The sequence below is a fragment of the Chionomys nivalis genome, chromosome 12, assembly GCF_950005125.1.
Source record: "Chionomys nivalis chromosome 12, mChiNiv1.1, whole genome shotgun sequence".
NCBI classification, from domain to species: Eukaryota; Metazoa; Chordata; class Mammalia; order Rodentia; family Cricetidae; genus Chionomys; species Chionomys nivalis.
Window position 1 is genome coordinate 56,258,359 of NC_080097.1, and position 27,111 is coordinate 56,285,469.

The 27,111-nt window shown below is 44.6% G+C and overlaps 1 protein-coding gene across 3 annotated transcripts in view; it reads right to left on the bottom strand.

The window, feature by feature from the left end:
- Positions 1-3,376: 3,376 nt before the first annotated feature.
- Parp4 (poly(ADP-ribose) polymerase family member 4) overlaps positions 3,377-27,111 on the bottom strand; it is a 93,471-nt gene continuing 69,736 nt past the window's right edge. For 2 of the 3 annotated variants that reach the window (XM_057786326.1, XM_057786325.1), the window contains 7 exons: positions 25,027-25,149; positions 23,772-23,834; positions 21,434-21,499; positions 17,530-18,732; positions 10,850-10,949; positions 8,236-8,368; positions 3,377-3,596 (listed from right to left, as the gene is read on the bottom strand). In XM_057786326.1, coding sequence (XP_057642309.1) covers positions 3,404-3,596; positions 8,236-8,368; positions 10,850-10,949; positions 17,530-18,732; positions 21,434-21,499; positions 23,772-23,834; positions 25,027-25,149 — 1,881 coding nt within the window. In that variant the 3' untranslated portion in view covers positions 3,377-3,403. The remainder of the gene's footprint in view (positions 3,597-8,235; positions 8,369-10,849; positions 10,950-17,529; positions 18,733-21,433; positions 21,500-23,771; positions 23,835-25,026; positions 25,150-27,111) is intronic. The other variant, XM_057786327.1, reaches the window with a different exon arrangement.

Sequence of the window (27,111 nt, forward strand, 5' to 3'; positions counted from 1 at the left end):
TTAGTTACATAGAGATTATATTTAGTATAGATAGTATGATCTTCAGCCTCTTCGAAGAGCTATAGAAAATGGCCTTTAATCTAACCTAAAATTTCTGTGCCAACGAGACACAATTACTCCTGGCAACGCCACTCTACTCCTGAGAGAACGTTGAGCACCAAAGACACTCCACTGGGAGCTTGTCTTCTTGGCAGAACTGGCCTTTGGGTTAAGAAAAGCCCATACCTCAACTTCTGACAAAGATACAGAATATCCCTAAGTGGATGAAACAGGATTATCTTATCCTGCCAAGACAGGGTAGGATAGTTCTAAGAATGGTATGTCAGTTATGTTAGGCCTTAGCCAAAGTTGGTTGACTCAACATTGCAAACGAGACTTTGGGTGATTGCCCAGGTAGTCAGTTGTCTCTGTCAATTGTTGCACATTTTGGATATCTCTCGTTTGTTAAGTAATATTTATTCCCTTCTCAGATCTTTGACGGAGTTGAAGATTATATAATTGTAGTTACTCTTTATGTTATTTAGACTCCTTGAGATAGAATGTTTAGCAAAACTTTTGTTCTCAATATTGTTTGTTATATTTATTATTTGTTATTATTGTATATAGTTGTATTTGGTTTAGTTCTATCTTATTTAGACAAAAGGGGGAGATGTAGGGATATAGCCCCACCCATTGGGGGCGTGTTCGCCTCGGGCTAATGTTTACTGATAAATCTTCCGGGCATGATCCCAGCAGCTCCTTTTCTCTGCTTTTCCTGTTCTCCGCGGGAACCTGTGGTCCTGTAAGTCTATTTCCTTATTAAAGCTGTATATATTTTTATAATCTGTCTTCATTCATTTACGCCGTCAATCCATGAAACAAAAATGCCTCTGATCTGCCAGCCCCTTTCCTAAGGACAGATTGGTGCGGGAGACTTGTCTGTATTCTGTCAATCATGTTTTAAATAAATGCTGATTGGCCAGGCAGGAAGTAATGGTGGGTCAATCAGACTGGAAGTAGAGGCGGGGCAATGAGAACAGGAGAATGCTAGGAAAGAGGAAGCCCAATCCTCCCAGTCCAGCCCAGACCACCAAAGAGGCAGCATGTGACCTGCCCCGCTGTGAAAGGTACAGAGCCATGTAGCTAGCATTGATAAGAACAATGGATTAATATAAGCTACAAGAGTTAACAAGAAGCCTGAGTTAATGGGCCAATCAGTTTTATAACTTATGGAGATCTCTGTGTGATTTTCTTTGGGGCTTGCCAGCTGTTGGGTATCAGGTGGGACAGAAACCCCAACAAGCCGGCCCTCATGTTACAATAGATAGTTCCTGACATGCTGGAGGCTGTTGCTTATAGGAAATAACAGAACATGTTTTTACTCCCCTAAATAAGTTTGACCCAACTAAACTGGATGTGCTTGATCACATAGGTAGGAAATATGTCAGGATGTATGCTTGCCCCCATTGGACCTGATGGGAAATGCAATGAATTATGGGTTTTCCTTTTTAATTCCTTGCCATACTTGTTTATGGGACATTTCCAGGAAACCTGGATGTGGACCTGGCCAGAGCCTATCCACCTGGCCAGTATTGTGTATGTGGTAGTTGAGAGACCCTCACCCCTTATTTTCTTTTTCTTTTTTTTTTTTTTTTTGGTTTTTCGAGACAGGGTTTCTCTGTGGTTTTGGAGCCTGTCCTGGAACTAGCTCTTGTAGACCAGGCTGGTCTCGAACTCACAGAGATCCGCCTGCCTCTGCCTCCCAAGTGCTGGGATTAAAGGCGTGCGCCACCACCGCCCGGCCTCACCCCTTATTTTCAAAGGGACAAGAATTTCCTAGCAATATGTTTTAAAATTAGAAACACAGATTAGCAGCGCTTTCCTTTCCCCCTCCCACCAGGGAGATTCCAAGCACAAGGTCACTTAGCCAGCCAGCCACCTGGTAATAACAAATAAAACAAGAAGAAAAAGGAGAAAGCTGACTTATCAGGATAGGAGGGGGCAGAAGGCCCTGCACCATGCCAAAAGCCACTTCAAAAAAAGCCTCTTTGTAGATTGCACCTTTTAAAAACTAACCCTGCAAAGAAATTTTTAACTTCTCTCTCTACCCTGTCGTTTCGGGGTAGTGAAGAGGAAGTTCCTGGCCAGCCAGAAATTGCCTGTACTTGCTTGTACTTGCAATAAAAGAGAGTTAACCTTGCATTTTGCAGTCCAGTCCACTCTGCTTTCTGGTGGTCTCCCTCTGGGTGCGGGGGGCATGCTCTGGGCACAACAGCAGTGATCTTATTCTTGGCCAGTGGGATTAACAAGCCTATGAGGACATTTCATAGTCAAACCAAATGTAACAATAAAAAAGTAACTTAATGTGGATCATAATCCTAAAGTAAAATTCAAGACCTAGAAAAAAAATCTAGAAGGTGAAATAGCAGAAATTTTAAGATGACCTTTGGGTTTCTAGGATGTGGCAATAAAACATGATCCATGGAAGAAGGAGCATGACATCTGCAGACAGGACAGCCACAGAGGAAACAAGTGCGTCATCGGCTGTGCTGTCTGGTGGCCAGGGCCCCAGAAACATGCACTGGCCTAGAACGCAAGACTAAACCAAAGGCCAACTCCTTCCCTACTGCTTGGTAAGTCTGCCTTCCGCTGAACTCCTGGAGGGAAGATGCAATGAGTGCCCACCCCACCAGGACATTGAGACAGTCTCTAACATTACAGTTTTTTATTGTTGTTAAATGATTCATCAATCCTGTTTCCATTTATTTTATTTTAAAGTGGTTGATAGCTACATTGAAAAACAAAGGGCCGGGCGCACACCTTCAGTTTGGGAGGCAGAGGCAGGCGGATCTCTGTGAGTTCGAGACCAGCCTGGTCTACAAGAGCTAGTTCCAGGACAGGCTCCAAAACCACAGAGAAACCCTGTCTCAAAAAACCAAAAAAAGCTGGGCGGTGGTGGCGCACGCCTTTAATCCCAGCACTGGGGAGGCAGAGGCAGGTGGATCTCTGGGAGTTCGAGACCAGCCTGGTCTACAAGAGCTAGTTCCGGGATGGGCACCAAAGCTACAGAGAAACCCTGTCTCGAAAAACCAAAAAAAAAAAAAGAAAAAAAAAAAAAAGAAAAACAAAACAAAAAACCCAAACTACTAATACATGTCATTATCAGTACCTTTTACTATTTGATTATTTTCTACACAGAAATATGAACAGGCAGTCAGGTGGTGGTGTGTGCCTTTAATCCTAGCACTTGGAAGACAAAGGAAATCAGAATTCTGTAAGTTTGAGGTCAGCCTGGGTGAGTTCTAGGACAGCAAGGGCCACACAGAGAAACCCTATCTCAAAATACCAAAAAAAAAAAAAAAGCAAAAACAAAATAACAACAAAAAGATATATGAGAAACGTTTAAAATGAAATTTCATTGAATTCAGCCTTGATTGCAGTGTAGAAGTCGGTAAAGAGAGCTGTTGGCGTGGGGCTGCATCCCCAGTAGTTGCTTTGTGGCGGACTCCCAGTCTTTACCCAGCTCAAGCCGTTGGCAGATAGATGGATACTGGCTTTCTGTTTTTCTGGCCCATTCTCTTGCTTTCTTTATGTTCTCAAGAGCCCATGGAATAGTCCTAGAGTAAAAAAAAGAAAAAAAAAAGTTTCTATTGGTTCAGAATATGTGAAAGGTTCCAAATCTATAACACTGTATTGGATGAAATGATTGTCAAAAATGAAGATATTTAATAAAGGCAATTCTTGAAATCTGCATAAAGTTCTCATTTCTACATGACTTACCTGCCTCTCTTCCCAGTTCACTGTGGGCACAGCCCCCTTAATCCCTCAGGACAGCTGCAGCTTTTTCTTGCCTCTTTGTTTCCTGTTGTCCCTCTTCAGTGTCCCCGAGGCCCGTTTCAATGTTCATTCACTGTCTGGGAATTTTCAACTTGTTCCAGATACTTGAAGAACACCTGAGAGTCATCTGTACAGAGCTACGTCCCCAGCCCTTACACCAAAGTTTTACAGTGTAATTTAACTTACTATTGTGTGTGGTGTGGATGTGTGGGAAAGCCTGTGTAAGAAACCTGTGAATGAATTGGGCAGCACACAGAAAGCTCTTCCCACAATATGGCTGGGCTGAATAGTTTTACGTCAACTTGACATAGCTAAAGTCATCTCTGAGAGGAGGGGACGGTAATTTTAAAAATGCCCCTTAAGATCAAGGTGTAGGCAAGCCTGTAGGGTATTTTTAAAATGAGTGGTGGGAGCCCATTGTGGGTGTGGCCATCCCTGGGCTGGTGGCCCTGGGTTCTATAAAAGCACAGGGAGCAAGCCATGAAGAGCAAGCCAGTAAGTAGCATCCTCTATGGCCTCTACAATCAGCTTCTGCCTCCAGATTCCTGCCCTGCTTGAGTTCCTGCCCCGACCTCCTCCTCTGATGAACTGTGATGTGGAAATGTAAGTCAAATAAGTGGCTTCGGTCATGGTGTTTCATCACAGCAACAGTGAACCTAGCTAAGACAGGAGCCTTCTTGAAAGTGTGTTCGAGGCCAGCCTGGTCTACAAGAGCTAGTTCCAGGAAAGAAACCCTGCCTCGAAAAACCAAAAAAAACCAAAAAAAAACAAAAACAAAAAAAAAAAGGACATGAAAAGAATGTCCTACGTGTCCACATGATCTCTCTGAGAAAGGCGAAGACCTGGGAGGAATAGTCTTGGCTCTTTACACTTGACCAAAAGTGATGAGACAGTACACCAGACACATTCACTGATGTATTTGCTCAAACTAACTGCAAACATTACCACATGTTTTGTTAGCTTTAATAATAAAAATGAGATAAAAATGAGAAGTGTTTTGTTTGGATTGCTCTCTTCTTCTTTTCTTCTGCTTCTTTCTTCTTCCTCTTCTTCTCTTCCTCTTCCTCCTCCTCCTTCCTCTTCCTCTCCTCCTCCTCCTCCTCTTCCTCCTCCTTCTCCTTCTTTGGTTTTGGATTTTTTTTCAGGGGTTCTTTGTGTAGCCCTGGCAGTCCTGGAACTCACTCTGAAGATCAGGCTGGCCTCGAACTCACAGAGAGCTACCTGCCTTGGTCTCCTGAGTGCTGGGATTAAAGGTGTGTGCCACCATCGTCCAACTTGTTTATTACATTACCTTTGAATCCAAATGCCTGGTACCCTACACAGGTCTTGGAATATCCTTCAATCCTCAGAGATTTGGCCTTGCTGGCCACTGGGCAGGTCGGGGTGTGTGTGTGTGTGTGTGTGTGTGTGTGTGTGTGTGTGTGTGTGTTAGAAATGCAATAAGATGCAAGTGCACACATGGCCACGGCTTGAGTATGGACAGACAGTTCTCTCCTTCCACCATGTGGATACTGGGGATTGAACTCAGGTCCTCAGGCTGACACAACAAGCACTTTTACTCACTGAGCCATTGAACCTCCCCTACAACAAAAATAAGAAAGATTCTATTTGGGTGTGGCTCAGTTGATAGAGACAGGAAGGTTAGAAGTGTACGGTCATCCTCAGCTACATAGTGAGCTCAAGACCAATTTGAGATACATGAGACTCCCTTCTTAAAAAAAAAAATCATAGTTGGTATAGTGGTACACACCTTTAATCCCAGCACTCAGGAGGCAGAGGCAAGTGGGTCTCTAAGTTCGAGATCAGCCTGGTCTATAGAGCTAGTTCAAGGACAGGCACCAAAGCTACAGAGAAACGCTGTCTCGGCAAAACAAAAACAAAACAACCCCCCCCACATAGTTGGTATAGTGGCACACACCTTTAATCCCAGCACTTGGGAGGCAGAGGTAGGCAGATCTCTGTAAAATCAAGGTCTGCCTGGTCTACAGAGTGAGACCCTGTCTTGAAGAAACAAATTTATTGGAGCTAGTGAGATAGTTCAGCAGGTAAAGGTACTTATTGACAAGTCTAATGACCTGAATTCAATCCCAAAAGCTGTCCTCAGATTTCCACATATATGATATGTTGTACACTCCTACACACATGCGCCTAAAAATAAATCTGTTAGTTCTCTGGGGAAAATTTAAAGATTTTAGCCTTTTTTTTCATCTTCCTAATTTTTTCTTTGGGGAAAGGGCCATTATGATATGCAATGTGGGGTGAGGAGCTGGGTTCGTGTCTCACGTGGCTGTGAGATGTACAGCGTGGAGCTGGGTTCGTGTCTCACGTGGCTGTGAGATGTACAGCGTGGAGCTGGGTTCGTGTCTCACGTGGCTGTGAGATGCACAGCGTGGAGCTGGGTTCGTGTCTCACGTGGCTGTGGGGTGTACAGCGTGGAGCTGGGTTCGTGTCTCACGTGGCTGTGGGGTGTACAGCGTGGAGCTGGGTTCGTGTCTTACGTGGCTGTGAGATGCACAGCGTGGAGCTGGGTTCGTGTCTCACGTGGCTGTGGGGTGTACAGCGTGGAGCTGGGTTCGTGTCTCACGTGGCTGTGGGGTGTACAGTGTGGAGCTGGGTTCGTGTCTCATGTGGCTGTGAGATGTTGCACAACGTGGAGCTGGGTTCGTGTCTCACGTGGCTGTGAGATGTACAACGTGGAGCTGGGTCTGGTCCCACGTGGCTGTGAGATGTACAGCGTGGAGCTGGGTTTATGTCTCATGTGGCTGTGAGATGTTGTACAGCGTGGAGCTGGGTTTGTGTCTCATGTGGCTGTGGGATGTATAGGTGGAGCTGGGTCTGGTCCCACGTGGCTGTGAGATGTACAGCGTGGAGCTGGGTTTGTGTCTCATGTGGCTGTGGGATGTATAGGTGGAGCTGGGTTTGTGTCTCATGTGGCTGTGGGATGTATAGTGTGGAGCTGGGTTCATGTCTCACGTGGCTGTGGGATGTATAGGTGGAGCTGGGTTCGTGTCTCACGTGGCTGTGAGATGTTGTACAGCTTTTACTCAGGAGTCAACCAAAGCTATTTTGAACCTGCTTATCCAGGTGACAATGGGATTGCATTTGTCATGATTGTTCAGCTGAAGCCTCTGGCTCACCCCTGAAGGGTCCAGAAAGCCCGGCTTACCTCATTCCAGTCTGTCTCTCCAAACCCCACCCACTTGAGAGTCTAACAAAGGAAAGGCGACAAAAGTCCAGTTCTTTTTTTTTTTTTTTTTTTGGTTTTTCGAGACAGGGTTTCTCTGTAGCTTTGGTGCCTGTCCTGGAACTAGCTCTTGTAGACCAGGCTGGCCTCGAACTCACAGAGATCCGCCTGCCTCTGCCTCCCGAGTGCTGGGATAAAAGTCCAGTTCTTGATGACTACCGCAGCTCCCTGCCTTCCATGCCACCAGCTGCCCAAGTGCCCACCAAAGTGCTCAGCTTTTGACCACACTTGGGCACAGACCTAGCTTCACCCCTCACCTACCATCTATAAAATCTCCGTGCCTTAGTCCAGGTGCACGACTTCTCTGGCCTCAGCCTCTTGGACCAGAGAACCCTCCCGAGAGTTGCTCTCAATAAACCTGCTGTTACACTTTTTCAATTCAGCCTGGCCTGGTTTACTGCGTCAGTGGAGACACTAAATATCATGGGGTCAGAAAGCCTATCAAAGATAAAAGATTCTTGTTTTGTTTTGTTGAGACAGAGTCTCTTTGTTATGTAGTTCTGGCTGACAGGAACTTGCCATGTAGACTAGGCTGACCTCGAACTCACAGAGACTCGTCTGTCTCTGCCTCCTCAGTGCTGAAATTAAAGGAGTGCCTTTCTTTCTTTCTTTCTTTCTTTCTTTCTTTCTTTCTTTCTTTTTTTTTTTTTTTTTTGGTTTTTTGAGACAGGGTTTCTCTGAAGCTTTGGAGCCTCTCCTGGAACTCGCTGTGGTAGGCCAGGCTGGATTCGAACTCACAGAGATCCGCCTGCCTCTGCCTCCCAAGTTAATGTATTTTATTTAATAGTTTGATAAGGTTTTTTTTCTTCTGTTTTTCTGTTTTGGAACAGGACCCTACTGTGTAGCCTAGGCTAGGCTGTAAGTCAGGATTTCCATCTGTAACCTCTTCAGTGGTAAGATTACAGGAATGTGCCATCATGACCTGGTTGGTACTTTGACATACAGTGTGTGTTGAGTTGCTCAGGACAGCAGAACTGAGCCCAGGTCCCTGTGCACGAGGCAAGAGCTCTACCACTGAGATACATTCCCAGCTTGGCTTCATGATTTCTAAATACTTAGACCTAGGACACGTGGCTCCCATCTGTATTCATGTGCCAGCCCACATAGTTGTTTGAAACAGGCCAATAACGATACTTTGGCTTTTTGAAAAGTTTCTTATTAGGACATTAAAGCACCTTGAGATGAAGGTGTCATCCATCTTCATCAGTGATTTGGCAACCATCCCTTCTTGTTCCAACCTGGTACGAAGAAACTGCAGTACCAGCAAGGTGGCAATTAGGTCCAGGAGACAGTCTCTTCCTTTTGTACCTAAAAAAAACAAAGATCTCCTTTACTTCATGTGGTGATCTGGATGAGAAATGTCCCCCCAGGCTCACTCATGTGTTTGGGCACTCGACTCTCAGGTGGCGCTGCTGTTTAGGAGGTTTGGGATGGTTTAGGACAAAGGGTCTTCCTGGAGGGGTTCTAACACTCTAGACCATGAGCCAAGATAAACCCACAAAGTTTGTATTATCCTCATTCATTCATTCATTCATTATTTTTGTTTGCTTTTACTTTTTTTTCCCCCTGAGACAGGGTTTCTCTGTGTAGCCCTGGTTGTCCTGGCACTTACTCTGTAGACCAGGCTGGCCTCGAACTCACAGAGATCTCCCTGCCTCTGCTTCCTGAGTGCTAGGATTAAAGGCATGTGCCACCAATGCCTGCCTAAAAATTACTGTCCATTAAACCGGGTGTGCTTGCTCATGCCTATAATCCCAACACCCAGATGCTAAGGCAGGAGGATTACCATGAGTTCAAGTCCAGCCTGAATAAATTGTTTTTTCTAGAACAACAGAATTATACTATAGTTGAATCATACTACATTAGTAAATTATCAAATTTGATATCCCAGAATTATGAGACAATACATTTAGGTTGTGAAAGCCAATAAAACCCACTTCATATGTTCTAAAGGTCCTTGTGACCAATCAGAACACATATGTCTATCACGTTATCCTGATGGTTCTTTGGACACTGAGCTATGCCCAGAGTCTCCCACTCCATCACTTGCTGCCTTCAATAACTAGAGAGGCATGGAGTGTTATGAAGAACTTTAGGTTCTTGCTATAAATATCTTGGAGGAAACCTAAACACACAGCAGATAAACAGCAGAAATTTCTGACTATACCCATGTCAGCCAACTCATTGTGGCTATCAGTATAAGACAAACCTAAACCATATTATAAGTTAGATGTATGGCATAAGAACAGACAGGAGGACCAATGGAGCCGAATAGAAGACCCGGATATCAATCCACACATCTTCAAACACCTGATCTTTGATAAAGAAGCAAAAAATATCAAATGGAAAAAAGAAAGCATGTTTAACAAGTGGTGTTAGCATAACTCGATATCAACATGTAGAAGAATGAAAATAGACCCATATCTATCACTATGCACAAAACTCAAATCCAAATGGAACAAAGACCTCAACGTAAAGCCAGCCACACTGAACCTTATAGAAGAGAAAGTGGAAAGTACACTTGAACGCATTGGCATAGGGAACCACTTCCTAAATAGAACCCCAGCAGCACAGACACTAAGAGAAACAATTAATAAATGGGACCTCCTGAAACTGAAAAGCTTCTGTAAAGCAAAGGACACGGTCAATAAGACAAAATGACAGCCTACAGAATGGGAAAAGATCTTCATTAACCCCACATCAGACAGAGGTCTGATCTCCAAAATATACAAAGAACTCAAGAAATTGGACACCAAAAGATCACATAATCTAATTAAAAATGGAGTACAGACCTAAACAGAAAACTCTCAACAGAGGAATCTAAAATGGCTCCCCTTCTACCCTCTTCCATGATCCCCACAGCCCCAATTTACTCAGGAGATCTTGTCTTTTTCTACTTCCCATGTAGATTGGATCCTTGTATGTCTTAGAGTTCTCTTTGTTGTCTAGGTTCTCTGGGATTGTGAACTGTGGGCTGGTTTTTCTTTGTTTTATTCTAAAAGCCACTTTTGAGTGAGTACATATTATATTTGTCTTTCTGGGTCTGGGTTATCTCACTAAATATGATGTTTTCTAGCTCCATCCATTTGCCTACAAAATTCAAGATGTCATTTTTTTCTACTGTGTAGTACTCCATTGTGTAAATGTACCACATTTTCTTTATCTGTTCTTCGGTCGAGGGGCATCTAGGTTGTTTCCAGGTTCTGGCTATGACAAAGGATGCTGCTATGAACATAGTTGAGCATACGTCCTTGTGGTACTATTGAGCACTGAATAGTGTTATCACTGGCACAGTCTCATTATGTAGCCCAACTATTCTCAAATTCACGATCCACTTGGCTAGGCTACCAAATGGCAGGATTACAGGTGTGTGTCACTATTCCCAGATTTGGGGTTGTTCTTCTGCAGTAGTTGGTGCCATGCACTCTAATCAAATTGCTAATAAAATATTCCCATCATTAGTAAAGTCATGACTGTTAATAAATCTGATTCTAGTAACTGAGCATGGTGGCACACACCTTTGATTCCAGCACTTGGGAAGCAGAGACAAGCAGATCTCCGAGAGTTCAAAGGCAGCCTGGTCTAAACAGAGAGTTCCAAGCTAGTCAGGGCTACATGGTGAGACCCTGTGTCAAAAAAAAAAATTAATTCTATTCATATGGAATTTCCAAAACTATTAAATAAACGCACTAGTTTACAAAATAATTTACTACAATTAGGAGTTTGCCTATAAGAGACTGGAAAAATGAAGGAACACAGTGACTTAATTAATTGAAAACAGTGGCTTACCTAGAGATCGAATGCCTTTTTCTTCAAGAAAATCGTGTAGAATATTTACATTAAGTTTTAGTATAAATCCTAGTGATGGTGTCAGTTTCCAGAAACCATCCTGTAAAATTAAGAAAAAAATTATATTGATAATCGTAGATTCTATGTCATACAGTATTTTTTCTAGCATAATTCCCTTTTCAGTATTAAATATATACCATCAGACCAAGTGTACCAGAGCCCCAGGCCTTAGCACAACTGACTCCATGATGGAATTACCATCAGGCTGTAAAACTCAGGATGTAGACACCACCACCTTCCAAAACCAAAACAAAGGTCGAATCCATCAAAGTCCATAGTTCTGGGAAAGTCTCTAATGTACTAACCTTGTTTTTTGTTTCTGTAGTACTGCTTCTAGCTAACTGTCCTTGTTAACTGAAGTGTTTCAACCAGACATGTTTTTTTGTTGTTGTTGGTTTTTTTTTTTTTTTTTTTTGCCTAAAAGCTCACTCTGAGAAAGGCTCAGTGCTACCCTAGGATCTTGAACCCTCAGTATAGCTGCCAACCAGCTAATAAAGACTTTCAATTGGCTTAAACCTGTATCTGAGCTGGGCGGTGGTGGCTCACGCCTTTAATCCCAGCACTCGGGAGGCAGAGACAGGCAAATCTCTGTGAGTTTGAGACCAACCTGGTCTACAAGAGCTAGTTTCAGGACAGGCTCCAAAGCTACAGAGAAACCCTGTCTTGAAAAACCAAAACTAAAACAACAACAACAACAACAAAAAAACCCAAACAAAAAACCACCTATATCTGAGCAGTCTTCCCTGGTGGATACCCAAAAACATTTCTGGAGGTCCTGCTGAGATCCCAGAGATTAGACCCTGAGACACTGAGGGGGGTTCTCAGAGCCCCATGGAATGAGGAAGAGTGTGGTGGTCAGGGGACTCCTAGAGATTGCACAACTTGAGATGTTCCAGGTCCCTAGGATACCTTTCATCAGTCGCTGCCTAATACTTCAGAGGGGTCTGACACTTTCACCCCAAAAGGAGACAAGTTAGAAAGTGGCCTGTTCTGTCACCTCTGGGGGTGAGTCTGGTTAAGGTGCCTTCTGTTTGGACACACAGTAGTCAGACATAGCTGTTGACCCAGTGTCTGGGATCCACGTGGGAGTCATCACTGAATCCATCTGTTCAGGTGTGTAAAAGTGCGGTGGCTGCCCCTGGTTGTCTTTACTGTGTCTGTGTGTCTTTCTATGTGTTTCTGTCAGTTTTGTTTCCCTGGATTGACCAGTGGCTTTCTCTGATTTGAGAACCCCTGGCTAAAGACTTATGTTCCATCCTGTTGGGAACCTGAATCCTTTTGACTCTGCCAGGTCACCCAGAGAAACAATAACAAATCTCCATCTGTCACACTGCAGGAGAGGGACTCTTGTTTTGTCTCCTGCTCAAGGGTCAGGGTTGGTCCCTGTGTGGAGGTGGGGAGGGGCAGGGCCTCTCATCCCGCCCCCCCAAAAAAATGTATATCCTTATTTAGTTTGAAATGGGACAGTTTTTTTTCTAAACATAAAAGTGTGTGTGTGTGTGTTTGTGTGTGAGAGAGAGAGACAGAGAGATGCTGGAAAGGGCACGTGCACCATAATCACAAAGTGTTGGCTAGTTTTCTGTCAACTTGACACAAGCTAGAGTCATCTGAAAAGAGGGAACCTCAGTTGAGAAAATGCCTCCAGCTGTAGGCAAGCCTGTAGGGCATTTTCTTAGTCAATGATTGATGGGGGGCACTGGTGTGGGAGAATGGTCTGTATTCTGTCAATTATATTTTAAATAAAAGCTGATTGGCCTGTAGCCAGGAAGGAAGTATAGGCAGGTCAATGAGAACAGAGTGTTCTGGGAAGAAGGAAGCTTTTTCTGAGGTTGTGAGTCTGCCACAGAAGAAGCAAGATGTGACTGCTTTGCTGAAAAACGTACCGAGCCGCGTGGCTAACATAGATAAGAATAATGGGCTAATATAAGTTATAAAAGTTAATAAGTCTGAGATACTAGGCCAATTAGTTTATAGTTAATGTAGACCTCTGTGTGTTTTCTTTGTTTTTTTTTTTTTTTCGAGACAGGGTTTCTCTGTGGTTTTGGAACCTGTCCTGGAACTAGCTCTTGTAGACCAGGCTGGTCTTGAACTCACAGAGATCCGCCTGCCTCTGCCTCCCAAGTGCTGGGATTAAAGGCATGCGCCACCACCGCCCGCCTCTGTGTGTTTTCTTTAGGATTTAACGACTTCGGGAACCAGGCAGGACAGAAAACCTCAGTCAACAGGGCACACCTGGTCCATTATGGGTGGGTACACCCACAGGCTGGTGGTCCTGGGTTCCAAAAGAAAGCAGGCTGAGCAAGCAGTGGAGAGAAGGCCAGTAAACAGCACCCTTCCATGGCCTCTGCATCAGCTCCCCTCTCCAGGTTCCTGCCCTATTTGAGTTCCTGTCTTAATTCCTTCAGTGATGAGCAGTGCTCTGGAGGTGTGAGCAGAATAACCCTTTCCTCCCCAGCTTGCTTTTGGTCATGGTGTTTCATCCCAGTGATAGTGACCATAACCAGGACACAGAGCATGCCTGTGGAGGTCAGAGGACAACTGCTGGGGACTCAGTTCTCTCTTTCCTCCTTAAATATCGGTTCACCGCTCAAACTCAGGCTGTCAGGCTTGTAGCCTTTACCTGTGAGGATCTCTCCCTGGCCTTTTAGTTTTAGTTTTACTTATTATAGCCAGGTGTGGTGGTGCAGAAGCAGGTGGATACCTGTGAGTTCAAGGCCATCCTTGTCTACATAGTGTGTTCTAGGCCAGACAGAGATACAATATGAGACCTTGTCTCAAAAACAACACAAATGGGGCTGGAGAGATGGCTCAGCAGTTACGAGCACTGGCTGCTTTCCAAGAGAACCTGGGTTCAATTCCCAGCATCCACACAGCAGCTCACAACCATCTACAACTCCAATTCCAGGCGATCCAATGTCCTCTTCTGTCATCCTCAGGCATCAGGCATGCATATAAATCATTTAAAAATGTTATTAATTAGTGTATATTTGAGGGAGGGAGAGAGAGACTATGCAGGCATGCATACAGTATAGGGGAGTATGTGGGAGAGCATGCTCACTGGCTCCTAAAACTGATCGACTGAAGATACTCTTAGGGCTGATACTCTATCTCAACAAAACAAAGAATAAGAACAACAAATCCCAGTCAGCGGAGAGATACTCACTGGTTGGGAGCACTTCTGCTCTTCCAGAAGCCCTGAGTTCAGTTCCTAGTATCCATGTTGGGCTACTCATCAGTATCTGTAGCCCTATCTCCAGGGGATCAAACATACTCTTCTGTACTCCAGGACACACCCCCCATAAGCATCATACCCAGAAATAAAAATAAGTTCCCCAAATCCCCAAAACATCTATTTTCCTTCTTTTGTTTCATCCAGTTCTTTGTTTGTATTTTTGTTTGTTTTTTGAGACAGGGTTTCTCTATATACCTCTGGCTGTCCTAGAACTTACAATAGATTAGGTTGAACTTGAATTTACAGAGTTCCACCTGCCTCTGCCTGCCTAGTACAGGGTTAAAAGTGCACCACCATGCCCAGCTACCTAATTTCTTAACCAAGCACGGTGTGAAGGCTTATTATTATTGTTTTTTTAAAAAAGATTTATTTATTATGTATACAGTATTCTGCCTGCAATTATGCCTTCAGGCCAGAAGAGGGCACCCAATCTCATTAGAGATGGTTGTGAGACACCATATGGTTGCTAGGAATTGAACTCAGGACATCAGGAAAGGCAGCCTGTACTCTTAACCTCTGAACTATTTCTCCAGCCCCTGTTGTTGTTGTTGTTGTTATTATTATTATTATTATTATTTGGTTTTTCAAGACGGGGTTCTCAGTAGCTATGGAGCCAGTCGTGGAACTCTCTGTAGACCAGGCTGGCCTCAAACTCACAGAGTCATGTGCCTGTCTCTGCCTCCTGAGTGCTGGGATTAAAGGCATGTACCACACCTGGCTATAAATAAAAATTAAAAAAAAAAAGTGGAAAGCAACTGAGGAAGACATTCACCATTGACCTCTGGCTGCTATGTGCACGTGTACACAGTTATATTCACATCCACAAGAACACTTGCACACACAAACTCGGGTATATACACACACCACACACACAAATAAAAAAAAAAATGAAAAGGACTAGGGTTACAGCTCTGGGACAGAATGCTTGTCTACATGTGTGATGTCCATATTCAATATCAGTGTCATAAAACAAAAACCAAGAATACGTCAAGCACGGCGTCTTGTATTTGTAACCCAGCACTTGCGAGAGGACAAGCTGTAAGTCTGAGCCCAGCCTGAGCTACGTAGGGGGTTCTAGACCAACCTGGGATACATGATAAGATCCTATTTCCAGCTGGGCAGTGGTGGCACACGCCTTTAATCCCTGCACTCAGGAGGAAGAAGCAGGTGGATCTCTGTGAGTTCGAGGCCAGCCTCAAACAAACTGAGTTCCAGGATAGCTAGGGTTGTCACAAAGAGAAACCCCATCTTGAAAAACCAAAACAAACAAACAAACAAACAAACAAACAAGATCCTAATTAAAAAAAATATATATATATATACATATTTAAAAAATGAAAACGAAGATTGTAAGGGTCTGTCCTGTCCCTTTAATGTCCTGTTATGAGGTCTGGTGTCTTCTTCTAGCCTGCAGGCATATATGTAAACAGAATATTGTATCCATAATAAATAAATATTAAAAAAAAAAAGACAAGCCCTGCCCTCTCCCAACCCCTCCCCTTCTGCCAAGGGAAGTGGACACCCTACCTCCTCCAGCCTGAGCTCTCTCTTTTCTGCCTCTCTCCCGAAGAGGTAGCTTCTCTTCTCCTCTCCTCCCCGTTTCTCTTTCTCTCTCTGTCACTCTCTCCTTGTCCCACCTTCTCCCTCTCTCTCCCCTTTCCCCTTCCCTTCCATAACCCACTAAATAAATATCCAACCTCACTCTGTACAGCATGCCTGTCTGTCTCTGTCTCTCACCCACTGAGGCTCCTCATGGGACCGGGTGACCCACCGAGCAGCTCCCTGCCTGGGACCCACTGCCACCCCTTGGGGAACAGCATTGTTTTATTTTTACCATTATGCAAACCAATAATAAGGTACTTGGCAGGCAGAGGCAGGTGTGTCTTAACTTCTAGCCTAACTGAACCACATAGAACGTTCCAAGTCAGCCTGGCCTATATTGCAAGATTCTGCTTCAAAAAAATTAAAGCTGGAGCTGGAGAGATGGCTCAGTGGTTAAGAGCATTTACTGTTCTTGCAGAGGACCCAGGTTCAGTTGCCAGAAGTCACATCAGGCAGTTCACAGCCACCTGTAAATACAGTTCCAGGATCCAATGCCTTCTGTCCTGTACAGGCATCTGCATGTACATGACATACATAAACTAATGCAGGCAAAACATGCTATATATATATAAAACTACCTTTATGTGGGTTCCAGAGATCACGCCCAGGCCACCAGGTTTGTGTGGCGAACACGTTCCCCCATGAGCCTCCTTGCCAGCCCTCCGCCACATTTCATTGTTTTTATTTTTTTGTTTTGTTTTGTTTCTCGAGACAGGGTTTCTCTGTGTAGCTTTGGAGCCTGTCCTGGAACTCGCTCTGTAGACCAGGCTGGTCTCCATTATTTTTATTTTTTATTAAGCCTTTAATCCCAGCACTTGTGAGGTAGAGGTAGGCGGATCTCTGAGTTCTGAGGCCAGCCTGGTCTACAAGAGCTAGTTCCAGGAGAGGTAGGCTGTTACACAGGGAAATTTTGTCTCAAACAAACAAACAAACAAAAAAAGATTTTATTTTATAAATATACATAAGTGCCTTTTAAAAGCCCCCACTGTGTGTGGTAAATACCGCTAGTATCCCTGCTATGCTGTTGAGACAACTGGACCCCACAAACACAACGTGGTGAAGCCAGGACTTACTCTGACGCCGAGGGAAGTCCTCTTTGCTTCACTAAATGCTTTCCCACCAAAACAATTACATACGTGAGCCTGGATCTCAGAGCCAGTGCCGAAGCTAGAGTTACAGAGTATTGACTGGCTTGACGAATGGAGAGCTGTGGCCCTCCACGCTACTACAGTAACAGTAGCTCACACATTAATAGAGGAAATATTCAGAATACTCACTGCACCTGTGTTTACTAGGCAGTAGGAAATTTCTGTCAACTTCAATTCCTGGCACTAGAACTTAGGGGGTAAATCCTCTTCAAGGATGATAATTTTCTTTCTTTCTTCTTTTATTTATTTATTTAAATTTATGTTATGTGCACTGGTGTGAAGGCGTCAGATTCCCCTAGAACTGGAATTACGGACAGTTGTGAGCTGCCATGTGGGTGGTGGGAAATGAACTCAGATCCTCTAGGAGAACATCCAGTGCTCTTAATCACTGAGCCATCTCTCCAGCCCCCAGGATGCTAATTTTCAACTGACAAATATTAACAGTCACTAACAATGACAAACAGCATCCACCACCACGCAGAATTTTAGTTCAGCTGACTACTCACTGAGAGACATTTTCTCCCATGCTGACACACACCTTGAACCACTAAGGACTGGCAATACGCTGTTCTGTGATCAACTGCTCTCAGATGCACTGCTGTAAGCCGTGAAGCTAACTGAAGAGATAAGACGAATACCTCGGTTTGTAGGGCAAAGAGCGAAGTCCACAGTGCAGGAAAGCTTTCAGAGACCACACATCCCTCATCTTCCTCCACGGAAGCGCTTCCGCAGATCGCCCATTCCTCATCTTCCTCTGCACAAGCGTCATTTGTTGCATAAGTCTCTATCTTGCATGCGTCATATCCCATTGCTTCATCCATTTTTGCTTCGAATGAGGCAGGCAAATTCATGTCTTGAAAACCCAGGCCTTCGAAGCCATCTGAGGGCGCAGCGCTGGCAGAACGATTTAAGAAGAGAGACTCAAAGGAGAAAGCCGATTCACCCAAATCCATTTTGGTATCTGCGATTCTTTCATCAGGTCCCCGAGGGAGGGAGGCACTTTGAAAACGATGTGAAGCCCTCCGGGGATGCCCAGAGCGAAGAACTTTGGAGAGAGGAGGAAGGCCAAGAATTGCCTTAGACTTTAGATAAGGTGCCTCGGGGACTTTGGAAGACAAGACGGAGATGTCAGGCCTTTGGGAAACTTTCTTTGAACTGGAGAAACCACCTGAGAAAGCAGTAACACTGCCAAAGCCCGAGAAAGGACGCCCGGGAGGAGACCCCGAATCATGGAAGATGTTGGTACCTCCTACAGGCTTACGGCTTTGACCAAACACAGGTGAGTTGTCTGGGATGAATTCTCTGTGAAGAGGAGGAAAATGGCTGCGAAAAAGGAGAGGGGTAGGAGGAGGAAGACCAGCGACACCGGAGGGAGGGGCAGCGGGAGGAAGACAGGGGGCACCAGGGGGTGAGGGAGGGAGAGGAAGACAGGGGGCACCAGGGAGAGGGGCAGCATGAGGAAGAGCACTGGGGATGTGGCTCGGAGGAGAGAACAAAGCAGACTGGGAGCTGCAGGGAGAAAGGAAAGAAACCCGCTCTGCAGGAGCGGAAGAATCCATGGGAGCAGCCGCGCATGTTGCTTTCATCACAAACATACAACTTTTATATCCCCTCTCTCTTTCCATTGACGCCACACGATTCACACCCAGTGGCTGGCCCACACCTTCCGATTGTGAGTGGACATTGAGAGACTCTGCTGCTGCACGAGACTGTGGCTCTGGGGTCACACATTCAAAATCTTCAGAAACTTCTTGAAAACTTCTCCTTAGCTTTTTTTTGTGTCTTTTAGTCAAATGTAGCTGGGGTTGTTTCTCCTTCCCTTCAGACGAGACCGAGAAGGGCTGCCCAGGTGGCAAAATTGTGTATGTGAAGAGAAAGCAGAACAAAATAAATTAGCAAACATTCTCCCAAGTAGCTGAATGACTGGGTTTTAGGGATCCCTCAACCCAAAAATCAACTCTGAGAGGTAAGTAGGTCCAGGGAGAAAGGCTTTTAGCCAGGTGTGGTACAGTGTGGCTCACACCTCTAATCTTGCACTCAAGAGGCCCAGGCAAGAAGATCTTGAATTTCAAGGCCAGTCTGGGCAATAGTGAGACACCATTTCAAAATAAAAAATTAATCGGGCAGTGGTAGCTCACACCTCTTATCCCAGCACTGGGGAGACAGAGGCAGGTGGATCTCTGAGTTCAAGACCAGCCTGGTCTACAGATGGAGTTCCAGGACAGCCAGAACTACCCAGAGAAACACTGAAACACTGTCTCCAAATAAATAAATAAATAAATAAATAAATAAATAAATAAATAAATACAAGAGGACTGGGGATAGGCTGGGCAGTGGTGGCACACGCCTTTAATCCCAGCACTCGGGAGGCAGAGGCAGGTGGATCTCTGTGAGTTTGAGGCCAGCCTGGTCTACAAGATCTAGTTCCAGGACAGGCTCCAAAGCTACAGAGAAACCCTGTCTCGAAAAACAAAAACAAAACAAATAAAACAAACAAACAAAACTTTAAACAAAAACAAAACGGAAAGAGGAGTGGGGATAAAGCTCAGTGGTAGGGAATTTCCCTAGCTCAAGCAAACCAGACTCTGAGTTCATTCATAAACACCACCAAAGGAACAAGAGAAAGGAATAAATAAAAAACAATATGTGGGAGCCGGGCGGTGGTGGCGCATGCCTTTAATCCCAGCACTCGGGAGGCAGAGGCAGGTGAATCTCTGTGAGTTCGAGACCAGCCTGGTCTACAAGAACTAGTTCCAGGACAGGCTCCAAAACCACAGAGAAACCCTGTCTCGAAAAACCAAAAAAAAAAAAAAAAAAAAAAAAAAGTATGTGGGCTGGTGAGATGGCTTGACAGCCAGAGACACTGTGGCTAAGCCTAAACTCAATCTCAAAGACACACATGATAGATAAGAGAAAACCAGTCTGTACAAGGTATCCTCAGACCTCCATGCATCCAGTCCACTTTACCCTCCCCCAGCATGCCAATAAACAAACAGACAAACATTATAAAAAGATCATAATGCTTATCTGATTTCCCGTTTATTTCTGATCAACTGTCCTACCACTCACCTATATGCAAGGCCTAAATGTATTTGGTGTTTGGTTGGAAGCGGCACCACAGGCCCCTGGCATCCATATATACAAGGAGTCTGAAATATTTGGCAGGGGGTCAAAGTCCCCTCCTCTGGGAGTGGCCACAGTCCAGAGCCCACCTCCAAGAAAGCCTGCCAAACGATGACCCCTCCTCAGGGAGTCAGTGGTCTTTTGTTTTTCCATTCCCCTCTCCGCGTTTCTGTGTTTTCCTGGGGGGGAGGCTCAGCATTCACTAAACCTGGGCTTCTCCTAATTTGGTCTGATTTGGTCTAATTTGGATTATTTCATCGGTAGAGAGGCTTACCGGGCCCAAGGGGGAAAAAAACTTAATATTTAATTATTTTTACTTTTTTGAGGCACGGTCTTATGACGCAACCCAGGTTGGCCATCAACTCCTGTCAATCCTCTTCAGCCTTCTGAGGTGAGATTACAGGTGTGAGCCACCACACCACTTCTGGCTAAAAGTTTTATAATAAGCTAATACGCAAAGACCAAGGGTAAAAGGCAAAACATTTGTAAGATTTGAAGAATACCAGAGCCATGGGTACTGGCCCGAGGAAAGGAAGGACAGGGTAAGTTAGTAGTCTGGGATCCTACCTCCCCAACACACATTTGTAATAATGTTCTTGGCAGCTGAGTTCCATCACCTGCATGTGACATGTGCGTGTGCACACAGGCCTGCACACACACACACACACACACACAAACACACACACACACACACACGCAGTCCTTTCTGAACAAGGCACCCAGCCACCTCAGAACTCTCCCATCCCCACCTACATTGGCCTATACACACCCCTTTCTGGGTAACAGAAAGTTTCTCCTTCACTAACAACAATCAAATTTAGATACCTTCTGTTCAAAGTATTCCTAATGTATCTGGATAAGAGACCAGAAAGGTTAATCTGGCCTGAACTGGTTTTAGCTGCGTGGGCGGTAAGGCTGACAGTGTCCTCAAAGTGAACTCGTAGGGAGAACCCTCAATTTACTATCTTGTGCCCATGCACAGCCGGGCAGGTTTGTGATTAAAATCAGAAGGGGTATGTGCAGTAGGAAAATGATTAGAGAACCACCTAAACCACCTGAAATAGCAAATCCTCTTTTCTCTGGAAGGATGCCCCAGAAAATAATCTGGGCTCTTAAGCATCTTTGCTTATGTGAACTGCTATTCCCGCAAAGTGTATTCTGACCTATTCTACTGCTCTGCCTGTTTGGTTTTATTTATTTATTTGTTTGTTTATTATTTTGAGGTAGGCTCTCACCCTGTAGCCCTGACCAGCCTGGAACTTGCTACACAGACCAGGCTGGACTCAAACTCACAGAGATCTGCCTGTGTCTGCCTCCTGAGTGCTGGGATTAAAGGCGTGCAATCACTACACCTGACTTTATTTCTCTGCTTTAAACAAGCTACTGTGAAGTTGCCCTTCCAGAGGACCCAGCACCTACCTCAGGTGAGGCAAACCTGCCTAATGGCGCGCCGGCTGCAAAGTGTCTGATGTTTATTTCAGGCTCCTGCAGAGAAATGCACACGCATATTCATAATTAAAACTAAAATATGTGAATAAAAATATCTTATTCACGTTGCACATCTTACATAGGTCCTTATTGTCAACTCTTAAACCTGGAAATACCTGGTAACAGCCCTATAATAGCAGCAATTGGGAAGCTAAGGGAGGGGATCTTGAGTTTGAGGCCAGCCTGGGCTACATAGAGATTTCTGGTCATCCTGGATTACACTGAGACTCTATCTCAAAGAACAACAACAAAGAGAAAGAGAAGGGGGGGGGTTCCTCATATTTTATTTAGGACTCTAGGATTAGAACCCAGGACTTCTCACAGGGAAGTCTGCTATTGATGAGCTACAACTCTAGCCTCTTTGAGACAAGACCTTTGAAATTCTGTGTCATTTGTTATTAGTGTGTGTGTGTGTGTGCATGCATATGAGTGTCATGTGCACGTGTGGAAGCAGGAGGACATTTGGGAATTGGCTCTCTTTCTACTGTGGATTCTAAAGATCAAATCAAGCTGGTCCGGCAAGCACTTTGACCTGTCAAGCCACCTTCAGGCCTACGAGACATTGTCTTACTCTGTAGCCCAGACTGACATCGCTAGGATTCAGGCATTATGCTGTCCCTGCCACCTAGCAGAAGGAACCCAGGCATACCCAAGCCAGCCCAGGGTTCTATGGCTGCTGTGTCACTGCTCCGCCCACTCCAGCTCTCTTTAGGATGTTGTTCTGAAGAGGCAAGCAGGTCTTTACTTCCCCCTCTCCTTCCCTCTCCCTTTCCTTCTCTCCCCTCCTTTTTACCCTTCTCTAAATAACCTCCACACTCAAGCTCTGACTGCATGGCGTATTTGTCTCCTGCCAAGGTTGTAATCACAGCAGACATAAAGCCGGATAGGCCAGCCTAGCTGGTTTTGCCTTAATCTCCTGAGTTAGGATTACAGGCATGAGCCTGTATGCCTAGTGCTGTGGTTTGAACATGAAATGCCTCCCACAGAACCATGTGTTTGAACTCCTGTGGTCCCCAGTTGTGGCACTGTTGGGAAGATCATGGGATTTTATGAAGTGGAGCCTTGGTGGAGGTGGTGTGGCACTAGGGTGGGCCTTGAGGGTTTCTGGACATTTCCCATCTCTTTCAGCTTCCAGACTGCTAATGCAGTGTGTGAGGCCATCCCCACGCCCCATGCCTTCCCTACCACAATGAACTGTGTGTCCTCTGGAACTGTGAACCAAAATAAATCCTCTCTCCCATAAGCTGTGTTTGTCAAGGTATTTCACCACAACAGAATGAGACAGGGTCTCACTGTGTAGCCCGGGATGGCCTGGAACTCACTATGTAGACCACAAAGACCCCAAACTCTGCAAGCTGCATGCTTCTGCCTCCCAAGTGTTAGGATTAAAGGCATTGTACCACCATGTATGGCTTTTAATTTTTTTGTATTGTATTTTGTTTTTTGGAACATTTTCACTAAGTTGCCCAGGCTAGCCTTTCTTTAACTTGCTCTGTAGCCTAGGCTGGCCACAAACTTGTTGTGATATTCCTCTTCAGTAGCAGGGATTATATGCCTGGGCCATCATGCCTGCTGAGAAACTGGAATATTAAGAAAAATGAAGTTAGCTGGGCTGTAGTGGCGCACTCCTTTAATCCCAGCACTAAGGAGGCAGAGGCAGGCAGATCTCTGTGAGTTCGAGGCCAGTCTGGTCTACAAGAGCTAGTTCCAGGGCAGGCAACAAAGCAACACAAAGAAACCCTGCCTTGAAAAACCAAAACAACAACAAAAACCCGAAAAAACAAAAACAACAACAAAAAGATGAAGTTGTGTGTGTTGTTTTTCTTTTCTTTTCTTTCTTTTTTTTTTTTTTTTGGATTTTTCAAGACAAGGTTTCTCTGTAGCTTTGGAGCCTGTCCTGGAACTTGCTCTGTAGACCAGGCTGGCCTTGAACTCTCAGAGATTCGCCTGCCTCTGCCTCCTGAGTGCTGGGTTTAAAGGTGTGAGCCACCACTGCCTGGCAGACTTTTCATATATTAAAGCCTTTGGTAACATTGTAATAATTAGATTGTTATTGCAGAGTAGACAGTAAGTCAAGTGCTTTGGAGATTAGGTTGGTTTTACACTTTTATCTTACACCAGGATAAATTTCAATGAGATGGAAATTAAAATGTAAACACAGAACTAAAGAGGCGATGAAGGAAGCTAAGGGCCTAGGGGCCAGGCAACCTAGTACGAGTGCAAAACCAACCTGGAAATTTACCATGCACAGTTCTGTTTAATGGTATACCTGCTGTGGTCTGCTGCCATTGGTGACATCATCCTGCTCTAGTCCTGAACACTCAGACTCTGCCTATGGTACAAAAGCAACAGTGTGCAAACGGATATGTTATAGCAAAGCAGGTGTCCTCTAACATTCCTTTCCCCCACCCCACGCCACTTGCTGACCTCCTGGGAGATGAATGCACGTCAGTGTTAAGGGGCAGTATAGTCCTTGCTTAGCATATGCAAGGTGCTGGGTTCAATTCCCAGCATCTCCAGAAAGGGAATATATACAGTAAATAAAAGCAAGAGCAAGCAAACGAGCTAAGCAAATACATTTATGTTCTGTTCTTCTTAAAGACATAGTGGAAACCATAGTAACTATCCGCACAATGTTCTGCTTCTCTTGCTCACTCCACCTCAGGGAGTCTTTCCTGTACACGGAGGGTCATCTCACACTTGACTGTCACACAGATGTGGACACAGTGTCCTAAACATATACATGCAAGAAAGCCATACATATAAAAAATAAGTCTAAGAAAAGTTTAAATGATTATCTTCTTAGTTCCTTTGAGACAGAATCTAACATATCCCAAGCTGGTCTAGAACTTTCCACGTGCTAAGGATGACCCTGGACTCTGTGTGTACTGCACTCAGCTCCAAGATTCTTTTTTTTTTTTTTTTTTTGTTTTTTTTGAGACAGGGTTTCTCTGTGGTTTTGGAGCCTGTCCTGGAACTAGCTCTTGTAGACCAGGCTGGTCTCGAACTCACAGAGATCCGCCTGTCTCTGCCTCCCGAGTGCTGGGATTAAAGGCATGCGCCACCACCGCCCGGCCCAAGATTCTTTTATAAACTGTCTTTTAAGAGTGTATTCCTTCTGTGGCCTGGTGTAATGTCACACACCTTTATCCCAGCATTTGGGAGACAGAGGCAGGCCAATTTCTGTGAGTTCCAGGACAGCCTGGTCTACATAGCAAGTTCCATCCAGGATAGCAGGGTGATGTACAGACACTGTCCTCACTTCCCGCCCCCCAAGAAAAAAGCATGCTTTCTATTTAATTCAAACAAGGTTAGTTTGAATTGACAGTTTTCTCCATATGTCTTCTGTTTACTGTGTTTCTTTATTTCATGAAGGCCACATACTCATTAATCGTCCTGGACCACTGGGCCTGGGTAAGTCACTCTAGGATGTTAACACAGTCATGAACTCTGTTCTGACACACTTCTCAGAACACACCCCCATCGTTAAGCAATGGATGACTGAATTTGGTGATTGTACTTACCTGTGTTACGAAGGCCTCTGGGTACTTTTCCTCCCAACTCACGTATGGCAGAAAGTCTACATCTTCTTTGGCCACAAGTTCCAAAATATTTGGGGCATTATCAAAAGGAATCTCATTAGCATCCTATATAGAATCACAATGGAATTAAAATTTTGAAATATTATCAAAATTAAATAATTTTGATATCGAATTAAATAATTAACGCATTCTAAAGACTTATGGATGTTAGGTTTAGAATATCTTAGAATATCTGGACATTTACTTGGATTATATATGCCCCTCGCTATTGAGGGCCTTTCCGTATCAATCATCAATCAAGAAAACACCCCATAGACTTGCCTAAAGGCCAATCTGAAAAATAAATCAAGAAATAAAGCCGGGCGGTGGTGGAACATGCTTTTAATCCCAGTACTTGGAGGTATAGGCAGGTAGATTTCTGTGAGTTCAAGGCTAGCCTGGTCTACAAAGCTAGTTTCAGGATAGATACAGTTGTTATACAGAGAAACCCTGTCTTGAAAAACAAAAAAAACCCCAAAAGAACAAAACAACAACAACAAAAATTATAGTATGTCTTTTTTGTGCAAGTTTGTGTATTGGGGCTTAACTACATTATGGCACCACATCCTAGCCCCAAACTACTATAGATTTTTTTTTTCTTTTCAAGACAGGGTTTCTCTCTGCAGTCCTTACTATTCTGGAACTCACTCTGCAGACCAGGCTGACCTCCAATTCATAGATCAACCTGAGTGCTGGGATTAAAAGCATGTGCCACTACCGCCTGGCTTCTATAGACATAGACGTCTTAAAATATACATACAGCGCCAGGTGGTGGCGGCGCATGCCTTTAACCCCAGCACTCAGGAGGCAGAGACAGGGATCTCTGTGAGTTCAAGGACAGCCTGGTCTACAGAGTGAGTTCCAGAACTGGCTCCATAGCTACTGGCAAACCCTGTCTTGAAAAAGAAAACAATGTACATTTATATAGAGAGTGTTAGTAAATAATCAAAACTTTCTTTTTTGGTTTTGTTTTTTCAAGACAGGGTTTCTCCACGTAACTGGCTATCCTGGAACTCCCTTTGGAAACCAGGCTAGCCTCAAACTCACAGCCACCTGCTTCTGCCTCCCAAGAGCTGGGATTAAAGTCATGTGTCACCAGTGCTCACTCATGTTTTTGTTTTTTGAAACAGGATTTCTCTGTATACCAATGTTGGATGTCCTAGAACTTGCTTTGTTAGACCAGGCTTGCCTCAGATTCACAGAGATCCACCTGCCTCTGCCTCCTGAGTTCTGGGATTAAAGGTGTGCGCCGCCACCGCCCAGCAGCCTAGGCTGAACTCAGTTTCCTTCTGCCTCTGTTTCCTAAGTGCTAGGGTTGCAGGAATGCCTCCACATCCAGAGAAAAGCTTACTATTTTTTACATTTCTTTTTATTTATTTACTTATTTTTGTTTTGTTTTGAGACAGGGTCTCACTATGTAGCCCCGATTGTTCTGGAACTCAAAGACATCCGCCTGCCTTTGCCTCTCAGTGCTGGAGTTAAATGCCTGCACCACCACTTCTGGCAATGAACTTCTTTTTCCTCCTCCTTCGTCCATCCCCTTTTTTTCCGAGACAGGGTTTCTCTGTGAAACAGTCCTGGCTGTCCTGGAACTCACTCTGTAGACCAGGCTAGCCTCAAACTCACAGAGATCTGCCTGCCTCTGCCTCCCAAGTGCTGGGATTAAAGACACGTGCCACCACTGCCCAGCTAATGATTTCTTTTTAAAGTATTTTCAGCTGGATGTGGTGGCACATACCTTTACTCTTAGCACCCAGGGAGCAGAGATAGGTATAAGTGGATCTCTGAGTTTGCAGCCAGTTTGGTGAGTTCTAGACCAGCCTGATCTACACACTACCTCAAAAAAAAAAAAAAAAAAAAAAAAGGAAAGAAACAAAAAAAAATTTTAAATTGTGTGTGGTGCCTACAGAAGCCAGAAGAGAGAAGAGGATGCCAGATTCTTTGGAGTTAGAGTTGCTATTGCAAGCCATCTGTAGGTCTGTGGGTGCTGGAAACTGGATTTGGGTTCTAGCTGAGTCATATCTCCAG